This window comes from Lacerta agilis, chromosome 1 (assembly GCF_009819535.1).
Source record: "Lacerta agilis isolate rLacAgi1 chromosome 1, rLacAgi1.pri, whole genome shotgun sequence".
Taxonomy (NCBI): domain Eukaryota; kingdom Metazoa; phylum Chordata; class Lepidosauria; order Squamata; family Lacertidae; genus Lacerta; species Lacerta agilis.
In genome coordinates, this window is record NC_046312.1 from 104459380 (window position 1) to 104474312 (window position 14933).

Genomic DNA, 14933 nt, shown 5'->3' on the forward strand with positions numbered 1-14933 from the left:
ATGCTGTTGCCAGAAATGTATGTCACGGGCCTGAAGACCAACTGTGATCCACATGCATCATGCTTAAATGTTACAGGTGGGATAGGGATCATTTGTTGTGTGTGTTTGGTGGGATTTCAGTGCCAAGTTTAATATGTTCATCAACCATAACAATGTGTGTGACTAATTGGTCAGGACTCCTTGTTATGCTTCATCAATATATCAGTATACTAAAAACGTGCAACACATTTTTCCACTAATCAAAAATAAGTGGAGAATAAGTGGAGCAAAATTAGAACACCCAGATCAAAGTATTTTCAAGTTGTAATGTTTTTTTTCTGCAATTATACTAACGATATGATATGAGAGGCTGGTGAAATTGTATTATCAACCACAAGACAAACCAGTACATGGCGGAAAATAAAGCAATTCAAGTACATCTACAGATTAGCAGCAGAGTTTTTATATTTAAAAAGAGAAAAGAAAAAAAAGAAAGAATTGCAAGTAGATGATGACACATAAATTTCACTTCATGCTCCCATTGGAAACTACAACAGACCATAGCTTCAAGTGCAAAGCACTTCATGTACATATTCAGAAACACACGCGTATGCAATTAGTGCAAGCCATAAGAAACATTATTCTGTACCCAGAACTACTCTGTGTGCAGAAAATTGATATCTGAAGTATCTCTTACCCCACAAATCCCATTTTTAATAGGATTATTCCTGAGTAAATTAATTGTGGACTGATGCCTAAATGTTAATCCAGAAGGCATTTGTATACACATGCTTTTCCAAGTTCAAATGCAACTATAAAAATCTAAATATGTTAAAAGTTTTTAGGATCAAAGTGTGCTGGTGGGGGTGCTTTTAATTGTTATTAGTTTCCTGCAAATTACTGAGCTAAAATGCATCACCAAGCTTTTTCCTCTCCCTTGTATAAGGCTTTAACTTTCAAAGCTCTATACCATCGCTATCTACCCCCATTAGAAAAAAAAATATCAAAATTGAAGAAGGAATTTTACAATGGCAAACAGATGTGATGCTTTCATGCTATACTTTAAAATCAAAATGTTGAGAATCAGACATCGTACATTTTTAACTTGGATCCCCATATAGCTTTTTTTTTCTTTTTACCACTTCTAAGCAAAAAAAAGAAAAGAAAAGAAAAGAAAAGCCAGTTTTATCCAAATTTAAAATTCATAATACAAATCCTGTTGTGAACAGACCTGGGATCAAGAGTTTTGTGTGTCAGCCACTGAACAATCAGTGTTAAATTCCTCACATGCAGCTACGCCCAGTTAATCTGCTTGAAAGCAGCAAACTATGTAAATCTACTTATGCTGGTGAGATAAACATTACAGTCATCAAAAATGTAACAACATGCAACAAGAATGACTGTTACTTGGCAAAAGTGGATGTTGGCGAGGAGAGCAAAACACCTCACAAAACAGGTTGCCTTACAACCAACTCATTTTCAAGCAGTACTGACTGGCAACACACACACACACACACACACCAACTTCCTCCGCTAGTCAAGTTTCTCCACCAGCTCTGCAGAGGCACAAACTGCATACAGAATGGACAGCAAACCATGCTTTCCTAAGGAAAGCTTAAATCAGTTTTTGCTTTCACATCTGCAATTCAAATGCATTTGAGAAGCTGCTCTCTGTCTCACACTAAGATTCACAAGAGACAAAATTCCAGGCTAAATTTGCATCACCTGTGAAAACACCCCAATTCTCTATTCATATAGCAACACCCAGGAGCCTCAAAGAAATGTCTCGGATTTATACAAAGTGAGAAGGAAAAACCAGACTGCATAAACAGGTTTCTGAAATGGTGAAAACAAAAAAAATGTATTTGGTAAAAGAGTTAAAATTTGATAGCGCTCCAAGGTAGCCTCTTTGTTGGTAAAATGCACTTTTAACTTTAAATATTGTCTAAAGTAAAGCATCAATAACTTTTAAAGATATCACTGCTCTTGCTTGGAAGATTATTATTTGTATCTGGATATTCTAGAAAAAGAACACATGCACATTTCAACTGTGTTCCATTAGTCTGTATTACCTCCTAGCCAGAGTTTCCAAAATAATTCTGACCTGAGCAAAAGAGGACTTTAGCATGCTCCATTCTGACCGCGATGCAGGAAAATCCTGTTTAAACAGATGACTTCAGAGATCACTGTTCACCATAACAGTAGAATACAGGAAAAGATTAGGCACCACCTATCTCTTTCTGAACTGAAAAAAGAGAGCTAGCTGACTGGCTCCTATGACTAATGCAGACGAGAAGCAGAAAGCAGTATAGCAGGTCTTTACTCAAAGTACTGTAATTATATATTCTTCTGTAACGTGAACAGGTTATTTAAGCAGCAACACACTCATGCGCATATGGAAGACACATGAACTTTCAACATTTTGAAATTAATGCGCAATTTCTTTCTACAAAAGTTGTCAAGAAAGTGTCTTCCCTTTGCCTTATGCCATGTCCCAAGGTTGTCCAGGCTCTATGACCTTGGACAGCCCATCCTTCTCCACCTCTTCAGTGGGAGTAAGCCCCCTGAGATGAATGGAACTTCATTTCAAGTAGACATGTATGGGACTACCCTGTGACATATACTAAGAGCGCCTCAATGATAGTTCAAAAGATTTTTGGAACCCAGACTTTATTATCTTGTAGAACGATATCATAATAACATATACGCTTCGTTTTTCTTTTTGTTTGAACTCTATTATTTTGTCTGATCAACAACAAACGCATATGTGTTCTTATGATATATGTTTCATGAAAAGGCACATTTATGTTCTATTATGACTTATTTAAAAAGGGATATAATGTGACAATAATGTATTTAATTTTATTGGATTTTTCTAACTTAATGAACAAAACTGGGAAACATACTGAAGTGGTGTGTGTGTGTGTGTAACCTGTGCCAAAAAGCTTAACATGGGTCATTAAATTTTCTATTTAAAAATATTAGGAGAATTTTAGGGTGAAATAAGAATATCTGCACATTAAAAACCAGACAACTTTTTTTAATCACCTAGATTCATAAAGACATCTGCAAAAATGACATCACGAAAAGCACTTTTGAGTGACGAGGAGCCACAGTTGTCCCCAATTAAAATCAATAGGAGCTTATGCAGGCAAGAATGCAGGCACACTCAGCCTTCCCTGTGTGGGAAGTGTTTCACCAAAGAATGGCTTGACACCAATAAAAGGAATCTTTGGTACCCAGGGTCTTAGGACCACATAATGACCACACATTCGTTTTTTCCGCTCGCCATTGAAAAAGAAGTCTGTTTGTTTTTCTGATTCAGTCAGCCCTTTTAGCTCTTTGAATTCAAGGAGTGCACTGTGAAAAGAAGAGCATCTTATCAGTGTGTTCCAGACCAGCAGGCCGACTCACATCCACATGCAAAACATACACCCCTTCCAAGTGAAAGGCTTGCCCTCTGCACTCCCCACCCCCACCCCGCCTTTCATCATCAACAGCCCATGGTGCCACTGACAAATCAATGAACACACAAGACTCCAAAAAGTGCCTGGCTTAATTAACAGCTTTTCAGACTCCAACACTCCCTAAGTATTTGTTTACACAGTATTTGCAGACCGAATAATGCTATCCTTTACTGTATCATCCACACAGTAATAGTTCTCTATTAAAAAGTGAGAGGATACCAGCTAACCAAAAGTATTCACTAACTATGCCAACTAATAAAATTTACCAACACAATTCAAGGCTTTAAAACTTGGTAAAACCTGAAACAAAATAAGATAGGGTTTTCATCGTTCAAAGTACATTATGAAATTCACAGTATCCTCAAAAACTATTGGTGAGGTGGCTTTAAAAATTAAATCAGTACTCCATGAAATCCTTGGCAGAAGTATATATTGTGTAGTAACTATTCTCTGACTACAAGAGAGTCAAAGACAGGCCAATTCTGCTTGCTTGCTTATTTATTTATTTATTTATTTATTTTATTAAATTTATATGCCACTCTTCATTGTAAGATATCAGAGCGGTTCACAGAATAAAATACAGGATAAAAACCTGTAAATAAGTAAAACAAAAGAGCAAAACAATACTGTACCCCCATGCCTGTAAAGTTACAATAATTAACTTACTTAACCACTTACACTGGTGTAATCTCACTGAAGTCATCAAAGTCACTGATTCACTTCCTTTAAGTTACTGAGAACAGGCCCAACTCCCCACCACAAGAAAACCATGAATTCTTATTTTCTAACCCAATTTCTTCTTGATCACCTCTAACAGAGGATTCACAAACACACACACAATACATGCATACCCAAACAAAGAAACATCCAACAGCAAAATAACTTTGTGGAAGGCGGCAAAGTAAAAAATGAATGAACCACAACTGCTTCATAATGAACAGCGGAAAGCTCAAGATTGTTGGAGGAGGCATTTCCAACTGCCGTCTTATTTTAAAAATCAGGTTGTTGGTACAACCATTGTACAAACTCTGCCTACTACGATGTCCTTATGCGGCATAATTAAATCAACATGTCATACTGAGGCAGATTCATCCCATTTATTAGAATCCAATTTTCCTACAGTCTGAGACAGGATGGAGAAGAAAGTGAGCTGGAAACAATTCCGTAAGAATTTTGCATCTAGTTACCCTTTAACACGTTTTAAATATTATTCCTTAAGATTAAAGAATGGCAATTGGAGTAATTACACATGTTTTTACCTTACATGCTATTATTATTATTAGACACTAAAGGGGTATCTTATCCAAAATGATGTTGTTGTTTTTTAAACCTGGGGGGATATTTCCCACAAGTACGGGCCATCAAGCCCCGCGACCGCACTATTTTGGGGGTGGCTTTTTATTTTATTTTAAGGATATAAGTGGAATCGCTTCGTGTTAAGGGGTTCCCACTCCTTCTTGGCTGTTTCAGTAAAAACGGAAACGGTCGGTCTCAAAGTTTCGATTTCCAAATCATGTCGTCGCAGGCTCTAGAAAGCCAAAAGGAAAAAAAGGAGGGGGGGGGGGGAGCCAAAGGGAAAAAAACCCTAACTTGTTGCTCGGAGCCTGATAGGGAGTTCCCCCTGGCCTGCAGTGGTTGTACCACCTAGGAAAGTTGCCCAATCTGGCACCTCCTGCTCAACCCAATTACGACGAGGCAAAAGATGTCCTTTCTTAAATCTCCGGGGGTGGGGTGGGAAGGAGAGTGAAGGTTACAGAGGATCGCACGTGACATAAACTTAACAGCAAAAGAGACACAGACTTCTTGTCTATGGCCCCCCTCCCCCCGGGCGCTGGGGGTGGGGTGGCCCGAAGACGCTTCCTCCGCAGACTGTTCAAGAGCAAGCCCCAACGCCTCCAAGTCCCCACCCCTCTTCCTCTCCCCGAGACCACCTCCGCCTCTCCCCCTGCCATACCCACCCACGAATATTATAACGCGATTCCCCACCCCCACCCCCGTTTACCTGCTTTCTATAAGGAGTCCTGCCGCCGCCCGCAGAGTTACTGCTGCTGCTGCTGTTGGGGAAAATCATCGCCCAGCCAAACAGCGAGCCTCCCCTCCGCCCGGGAAGCAACTTTGGAGGCAACTTGGCCGGCGCGCGATTCAGGGAGGCGGCCGCGGGGAAGTGCCTCTCCCTCGCCGGCTGCTGGGACTGGGCTCCTCTTCTCCTGCCGCTGGCTGGCTCGACGCCTCTGCCGCCGCCGCCGCCGCCTCCACCCTCTACTTCTCCCTTGGCTGAGTCTCTCATGCAACGCTGCTGCTGCCGCTGCTGCTGCGCGTCCTCCTTCCCCTCTCCCGGGATCACTGGCGGCTGCAAAGCCAGGCTGAACGCAGACAATCAGCCCAGCCTGCCAGCCATAAAAGTCACTTCATTGATCGATCTACTACGATCCGCGGCGGCGACTTCTCCACCTACTATCGGCCTCAACCACCGCCCAGAGAGGGAGAGAGAAACACACACACACACACAGCGGCTGAGAGAGCGCAACCGAAGAGGAGGGAGGTGGTGGTGGGGGGGGGGGAGGAACAGCCCAGTGCAGGAACCGCGCCGCCTACACGCCTCCAAGCTGCAGCGGCGACAGTGAAGTCTTCGGCATTCGGCGCCGCTTGCCTTTGTCCCCCGAGGGGCGGGCTGCTCCCCCGAGCGCGCGGGGTTCTGCGCCGGCAGGAGGCGTCGGCCGCTCCCTTCCCCCCTGCCCGTCCCGCCGAATGGTTGGTTCTGCCTCCTGCATACCGCGCATTCCTCGGGGCAGCCAGTCAGTCGGCGCGCTCGGCCGCCCCTCGCCTCTTTGCGCGCACTAAAGCGGCGGCGGCAGCAGCAGCAGCACTGCTCTCTACGTGCCGCCCCAATAGCTCTCCGGTGGCGCGCGGGGGAGAAGGAGCGGGTGTGTGTGGGAAGGGGAACCCAGAAAGCCCCCCGCTGACACCTTCGTCTACCTTGGAGAACAAAGAAGCCCAAACTTGGCCAAAAGACTCGCGCTCTTCCACGCTGTAAATCACGGGGAAAGCTCGAAATGTAAGCGGGTCTGTTTGAGAGAGAAACGAGAGAAACTGCCAAGGGAGTGCACCCTCCCAAGCCTCTCGCGTTGCGTTTTCGCCGACGAGCACCGTAGTGGGCGCGGAAAACCGCGCACCATTTTAGTTTCTGTGTTCAAGGAGAGGCCCAGCTGTGTCTCTTATACAGTGGCCGACTCCAGCTTCTTGCAGATGGCTTGGAAAGGGCCCAGTCTTCATGCGGGCGCAGCCAGGACGCTTCACGTCTTCCCAAACACTTTAGGTCTCAGGGAGAAAGGTACTCTAGTCTCTTACCAACAGGTTCAGAAGCCAGAGAATTAATTCGCGGTGGCGCGAATACCGCGCTCCACTCACTGCAGAGTGTGGCATGAACTTTTCGACTCGTGCCACATCAAGGGACAAAACTAAAACGCGTCTCTCCACCCCACCTCCCTACCCCGCTGTCCCCGGGGAGACTGCAAGCTACCCTAGTGGCAGAGGAAAGAATGTGCGTGCGTAAAAACTTGACAGAGGACTCCAAAGCTTGTGCCAAAGCCTTGTGATCTCCAGTAATATGATTCCCGACACAGGCGCGTACAGAGATTGTGAAACTGCTATTAAAGCGCCAAACCCTGCTCTTCAAGTAAATGCGATCAACTTTTTAAAATGACCTAATTTTCATATACAGAGCGGCCAGCCCAATAGCAGTCAGGCGGCCAACAACAGTCCCTCCAATAAAACGATGAATATCTGTAAAGTAGTCGCACTGGTTTTTATGTCCCCTTAAGTTGCTTTGCTGTGGATTTGATTTGTTGACTGAACAACGAAAATGAGAGATATTATAGAATCTTAACTTGGGAGTAAGGTAAAGGGACCCCTGACCATTAGGTCCAGTCACGGATGACTCTGGGGTTGCGCAGCATGGAAACATAGCTTACCTTCCTGCCGGAGCGGTACCTATTTATCTGCTTGCACTTTGACGTGCTTTTGAACTGCTAGGTTGGCAGGAGCAGGGACCAAGCAACAGGAGCTCACCCTGGGGGGGGGGGAATCGAAGTGCCGACCTTCTGATCGGCAAGCCCTAGGCTCTACTTGTATCTTCCCTTTAAAAGTAACTCCCAACAAAAAACAACAACAGTAGTATGGGGTTGTATGTTTGTAATGGCTACAAAATTGAATGATTAGACTGCAGACAACCACAAACGTGAATAAGATTCTGCGGAGTAAGAGGGCCATAGGTTGCAACCTTGTTTCTTTTCTTTTGTTTGGGGGCACTGATTGACTATGGCTGCTAAGTCTAGACTTAAATGTTATACAGGAACATTACTTTGTTTCAACATAGTAACCCTGTGGCCAAAAAGTCTTTCCAGCATGGGAATGTAGGAGGAAACAAGCCAGTTTTTAAAAGCATATTGGCTTTACAACAATAAAAAAATGCATTTTTACCACCTGGCCCTATATGTGTTTACTTGGATGTAAGACACTCTGTTAAATGGTACACACTCCACATTTTAAGTGTCCACAAGAGTACAACGCTGGTACTTAGATAAGCTGCCAGATTTATGCCCATCTTGGTAGGGGGGAACCTCGATTTTCCTCATTCACTACTACCTTATATATTACACAACTGAGCAATTATGGAAACTTCAGGTTTTGACAACTTGGGAAATGTCCACTCATTTGCCAGTTACCATGAACAATGAAGAGTCACAAGCACTGGCTCCCGTTTAACTTGCTATCTGTGCAACTGAAAACATGCCACAACTAAATAGCAAATAAATGAACACCTAAATATGGAATTTACACTTCTGTTCTAAAACTAAACTTTTGAATGACAACGTAGTGCATCATCTGCTTGCTTCTAAACAATGACTATATGCCCGTATGGGAAAAGTCTCCACACTTTAATTTTATTATAGTATCACAGACAGATGACCTGAGCCGGTAGATGCATTTCCAGTGAGACAGAAAAGGAAACAGAGTTTTGCTGCACAACCCTAAGCAGTCTTGCATCATGTCATGGTTTATTCTACTATACTGGCAAGTCAAGCAATGCTGACACATTAGCACGGCACTTAGCCTTCGACATCAACAGATGCAAAGTTTTATACACCTCTTTTCTCATCACTGAAATAAGGGAAAGAGAAACATGGGGTGAGACCACAATGAGGAAGTCCTCATAAAGAGTGAACCTGCATAATATCTAAAAGTAATTCGGGACATTAGGGTAACTTTTACTAATCTAATACAGTCATACCTCAGGTTATGGCTGCTTCAGTTTGTGTGTTTTCGGGTTGCACACCACGCCGAACCCGGAAGTACCAGAACGGGTTACTTCCGGGTTCGGCACTTCGTGCATGCACAGAAGCGGCGAGTCGCAACCCGCACATGCACAGATGCGGTGCTGCAGGTTACGGATGCTGCGGGTTGCGAACGTGCCTCCCGTACAGATTGCATTCGCAACCCAGGTGTCCACTGTATTTGGTAGGATGGTGTTACAAGAAGATTTAAATTGAAAGTGCTGTTTGTTTCCTAATCCCACATGCTGCCAGCACTCTTCTCATTTTGTAAATTGCATAGCTCTAAGCTTGAAGTTTGTGATTTTTTTAAAAAAAGCTTTCTAAGATTATTAATTGTGGCTTATTTACAGTATGGTACAATCTGTGACCTGACACTAGTTCAATGATTCTTGGTTACTGTGAATTGTGATACATTGTTTTTCATGAATTGTTTGTATTCTGTGTTGAATCGCTTATAATTGTTGTTTAGCAATGAATTATTTTGTTGTATGCTACCTTAGTATTATGTACCGGTATATACTGCCTCTGATTCAAATATTTGAAATGAATACAAAAAAGTAAAGAAACACATTTTGCTGCTTTTTGCTATTCCTATGAATACAGTTTAGAATTTGGAAAAATGCAGCTACAGCTCATGGTTTGTTGCAAGCAAGACAAATCATTTTATCTCCACACCATTAAAAACGATGCCTGCAGATCAAGTTCTGCTAAAAGTCTAGGACACTTCTTCAAACTATTTGGCAACTAAACTTTCACTGAAAGCCAACACTCCACTAGCCAACCATTGGCCTAGACATGCTGCAGAGCCTTATACCTACTGAACAAGTTGGTTCAACAACATGGAATAATTTATTTTATTTTATTCATTCATTCGGTTTATACACTGCCCTTCCTCCATAGAGGAAGGAGGAATATGGGTACCAAGATAATAAATATCAATATGTGATACTGATGAAGGCAATCTTTTAGGTACTTGGGTCCCAAGTCTTTTAGGGCTTTGTATGCTAGTATTGGGCCCAGTAACTCATTGGCAGCTTTCATGGTTGGTGGTACATGGCCCTATCAGACTGTCCCTCTTACCAACCTAGCAGTCACATTCTGCACTAGGTGCAGCTTCCAGACCCCCTTCAAAGGGAGTCCCACACAGAGTGCACTGCAGTAGTCCAAGTGGGAGATCATGAGAGCATGGGCAGCTAAGGCCAAGCAGTCTTGATCCAGGAACAGCTGTAGCTGCCAAACCAGTCTAAGCTGGGCATAAACATTCCTAACTACAGAAGCCATTACTACTCTTGTGAGAAAACTGGAACCCAGGAATAGTTCCATATTATGTAATAAATAGAACAACTGCTCCATTGCTTGACAACATGCTACCAATTCTGCAGGCATATCTGTGTTGCAAATTAAGCTACACATCTGCACTGCAGACTCAGCTGTCACGGTTTATTTAAACTTGCAGCTCTTTGAAGAGCCTCAAGAATTGCTATTGACCTCAGGCTTCTTTGGGGTTCACATGCTAGTCAAAATATATGCTCACATTATTTCCAAACTGATTGAAATTTGTAGTGCAGCAGGTCTGTGTGGCTTATGCTTCATACACAGACATTCTGTTCCATGTTCTACAAACAGCTGCATTCGTATTTGTAATACAGGGGTTTTGCCTGTTTGTTTGTTTTTAAAGCTGCAAAATAAATTTTTCTGTGCTCCCTCATCAGCAAGAATTGTCCTTTTTTAATGCACAAAGAAATTCTTCCTCAATATCAACAATATTGCACTTGTTTGGCAAATGTTAGTAATCAGGTAAAGAGTTGACAACTGTGACCAGTTTCCTTTGTTCTTATTTACACCTGTCAAATGCCTTTCTCTTTCTCCCCCCCCTCCCCCGCCGGCCTGACAATATTTCTGTGTTCAAGGTCTCTCGAGTAGACCAATCACCTTGGAATAGTTCCATAATATGGATGTGATGTTTGGCAGTTTTAAAGGTGAGTAGTAGTGTTGTTTCCATTTGTAATGAAAAGTCTCACATTCCATCCCACTCGCAAACCCTCCTACTTCCTCTTTGATAGCGTAACTAGTCCAGAACTAGCCCCTACTAGCAGTGCCGGATTTATGTATAGGCTAAGTAGGCTGAAGCCTAGGGCCTCTAAATCTAGGGGGCCTCACCAGCCTGCCCTCTCCCCAATGCTGCAGTCTCCCCTCTCCCAAAATTGTAAACCCAAGACTTCATGCGAGGGCAGGGCAACTCAGGCCCAGCAACTATGAGACTCAGGGCTAGACAGTGGGGTCCAATTTGAAGCAGTGGGGCGCAACTTGATTATTATTATTTTTTTGTAGGGCCCCAGTTCACAGCCAGATAATGGAGAAAGCTCATAAACTGTATCCCTTCTGGCATCCTGGTGTATCAGAAGCACAGAATAGCAGCAAATAAAATCCGCTCATACATCAGCAACTGATAACACTTGTCAACCAGTTCTTCCAAAGTCTTCCTAAATTATAAAGCTCCAAAATACAGGCCGAAAGAGAGCAGGTCTGGGAAGAGCGGGGCATACAATGGGCACCACCAGTGAAAAGGCCCTGTTCTGTGTAACTCCTGCCTTGTCATTTGATAGAATGCCCACTTGCCCTCCTTCTTGACATGGAATGCTCTCTATTGGAGTCTCCAGGTCAAGTACAAAGACCATAAGAAGGGAGAGCAGGGACCTTGAAGTTCCTAACAGCTGTTAATGAAGCAAGCAAGCACGCAGGTCACCTTTGTCACAGGTCACCTTTGTCACAGTCAGGATGCCTATGTCCTGGCCAGGCCTGCACCCAATCTTGCTTTTGTACAATCCTGTTTGTCCTCAGTAACCAAAATTATATTATCAACATATACAAGCAGAAAAGTTGTTTTCCTTCATTTGCTAGGAATCGTACAAAACAAAGTGGCACTAATAAAGAAAAGTTCCAGGGTGGCAACAGAAAGCAAACTAAAAATGCTTTTGCAGTTCATCAAAACTATCCAGCAATATCAAGTTATAGGAAAACTGGTGCTATTAACAGTAATCCTTCTAGTTGGTTAATTGGTTCGGCAACTTCCATGCACATGACGTGTGATGCTAATTATTTTCCCCAAGGGTTAAATGATAACTAATCAGAGGCAGCTACAGGAGAACTATGAGATTCAGGTGAGGGTCAGATGCCTTGTCAACCCCAGTAGGTATATAAGAGGATGACCCTGCGGCCTTCCCCTAAAACCAACAAAACGTTCACTAGCTGACAGATACTCATCTATCATTAACATTGCATCAATTATAGACTAATCATAATAATCTTCTATTAATATCCAGAGAGTTGACAAAAATTTACCTGACAGACTCTCAGGGTAGGTATTTAACAAAATAAATATGTTTTGAGTGTTTTATTTCAATAGAGGTGTAAGTACTTTTAACAAACATTTAATCTTGCTGAGTATTCTCTTTTCAAGGTTTTTAAATGTACTCTCATACTGCTTTGAGATACAGTGGTACCTCTGGTTACGAACTTAATTCATTCCGGACGTCCGTTCTTAACCTGAAACCATTCTTAACTTGAGGTATCACTTTAGCTAATGGGGCCTCCTGCTGCCGCCGGCACGTGATTTCTGTTCTCACCCTGAGGTAAAGTTCTTAACCCAAGGTACTACTTCTGGGTTAGTGGAGTCTGTAACCCAAAGTGTTTGTAACCCGAGGTGTTTGTAACCCGAGGTACCACTGTATTCTGGTTGCATCCAGATGTAACATCAAATCATGGTTTAGCATTATGTCTAAACTTTGCCAACTTACAAGCCATGTAGGCCTATTGCAAGGTGCTGTTTAGGCCCGGTCCTTCTGTTAGGCAGAATGAGTCAAACTGCCTTAGGCAACAGATTTTGGGTATCATGAAAAAGCAACAAAATGCTATTTAATTTTAGTTCTTATTGCATTTTTATTGCTAGGGAAGAGTAGAAGTGCATGGGTTTTTTTCTGGTGCCAAAATAATTTGGTGAGCCCTGCGTTTTCTACAGCTTGCCTTGGTAGGAGGGTTGGAAGCCATTTGCTACTCTGTCTCACGGAAGGCAGGGAGGGAAGGAGGAAAGTATAGTGCCATACATGGGGCTCTTGTACTGGGATATGAAACCATGATTTCAAGCTAGTTTGCACACCATTGGGTCTAAGTCCAAAGGCCCCTCTGAGAGAAAGATCTAACCCTTGAAGCCACTTCTGTGAGGCTGCCAACTATAGTTGGTGCTGCCCTGACATCAGACAGGTGAAGAAGACCCATTATTACAGTATGCCAAGATAGGCTGTGAATCTTAAGGATGCAAAGCTCTCCCATTCCTCTGGCATGCCCACAGAATGGGTGACAAATTACATTTGCCTTGGTGCAGTCTTCTCCCTTCCATGGAGTCTATGAAGACACATAATTATTAAGGGCGTTGAGGGAATCAGTTCACACAAATCCTTTCTGCCCTGCTGGGAGAAGCCTGGAAGGGCTTGGATATGGTGGACTCTCTACCTTCGGTTCTCCCTTTATCACTTCCTTTCAGTTGCTGTGGTTGCTGTTATGCCTGAATTCACAAGCTATGGTTAGTATAACTACTCCACCACAATAGGCTGCTGCGCCATAGTTATAGAAAACTGAGTTCTGAGCAGTTGGAAGACTTATGCAGTCAAGCAGCTTTAAATCATGGTTTGCCTGCTGTGAGTTGTATCCAATGAAGTCGTCCCATTTGGGCAAGGAGTTCAATTTGTGCACCCAAAATCTGTGCTGGGTGTCCTCTCCAACCCTCCAGAACAGATTTGTAGGATGTGTGGAAGAGAATGGAGGTTCCACTGCACAAGTTGAAGTGCTTGTACGAATAGGACCACTTCATTGGATACAATCTTGTATGCCTAGAACAGGCATAGGCAAACTCAGCCCTCCAGATGTTTTGGGACTACAATTCCCATCATCCCTAGCTAACAGGACCAGTGGTCAGGGATGATGGGAGTTGTAGTCCCAAAACACCTGGAGGGCCGAGTTTGCCTATGCCTGGCCTAGAAATTCAAACCATAGAGTGGTTTGGGTCGCCAAACCATAGGTTTGTCATTTTCCCCCTGCACTGAGCCACTGTTGCTTTTAAGGTAGAGAGATTAACAAAATTGGAACATCTATTCCTATTATTATCCAGGTAAAGCTTGGGTTAAAATAAGTTGAATGAGTAAGGGTTGAACCTGTCTGAATCAGAATTCTCGTTTTACTTTCTATAAGTGGATGACGATAATATCTACTTCTTACACAGTTTATTCCAAGCAGCTACATCTTGCTGCTGCAGATTGCACTACAGGGGGAACAGAATGCATAAGAATCATGTTGTGTCATGTCAGCCGAGTTTTATAAAGCTAAAGTGAAAAATAATTTTGAATCCAAGAAATGCCAGCTTGTTCAATGAATAGAGAATAATCTACTTGTGGTTTTCAAGACCCCTAAGAAACAATTCCAATGAACAGATAGGAAAAAGAAGCTTCCTTAAGTATCACATCTATTTTTTTGGTCCTGCTGTTGTGCCTTTAATAATAAAAAAGAGCAGTCATATACATAGAGTGGAATTCAATATTGTGCTATGTTGAATGTTCTGTCTGCACAAGCATATCAGCTTGCCAGACAGAACAAGCATGGGGGGGGGATCCTTGTTGTGCAAGGAGAAGCCCTTCCACTGATGGAGTTCATTAGGTGAATCCTGCCCAAAGAAACTGAAGTGAAATTTTTATGAACTGTGGATAAAGTAATTTAATTTATGTGGGTCAGGCTGGTGTTATAAGGTGCAAGAGTGGAGTCAATGAGCAAGGATCAGGATGAGTCTTCTTCCATTTTATAGTGAGGCAGAGGTTTACACTGGCTGTCAGTAGAGGTGATATTATGAGTGGCACCATCACCACCCTGCTTTCAGAAGGGAGTCTTCACCACATCCTAATCCCTCCATTGCAATGGATTGAGGGTTAGGATGGCTCTGCTGGTCCTAATCTTTCTGAATTTATTGTTTAAAATAAAAGCAAAACTTGAAGAATTGTTACTTGAGGAACACAAAACTGCTTTCTCATGTTCTGTAAACGTCAGTTCCAGAAACATATATGGGCTTAATTCAATTGCATTTTAATGCATCTTAACTCATAGGTAAGCG

The 14933-nt window shown here is 42.9% G+C and overlaps 1 protein-coding gene across 5 annotated transcripts in view; it reads right to left on the reverse strand.

The window, feature by feature from the left end:
- RBMS1 (RNA binding motif single stranded interacting protein 1) overlaps window positions 1-14933 on the reverse strand; it is a 114336-nt gene that overhangs the window by 67247 nt on the left and 32156 nt on the right. For 3 of the 5 annotated variants that reach the window (XM_033165802.1, XM_033165794.1, XM_033165784.1), the window contains exon 1: window positions 5449-5968. The exons of the other annotated variants lie outside the window; for them this stretch is intronic. In XM_033165802.1, the coding sequence (XP_033021693.1) occupies window positions 5449-5733 (285 nt within the window). In that variant the 5' untranslated portion in view covers window positions 5734-5968. Of the gene's footprint in view, window positions 1-5448; window positions 5969-14933 lie in introns of those variants that run through there. 5 annotated transcript variants of the gene reach the window in all.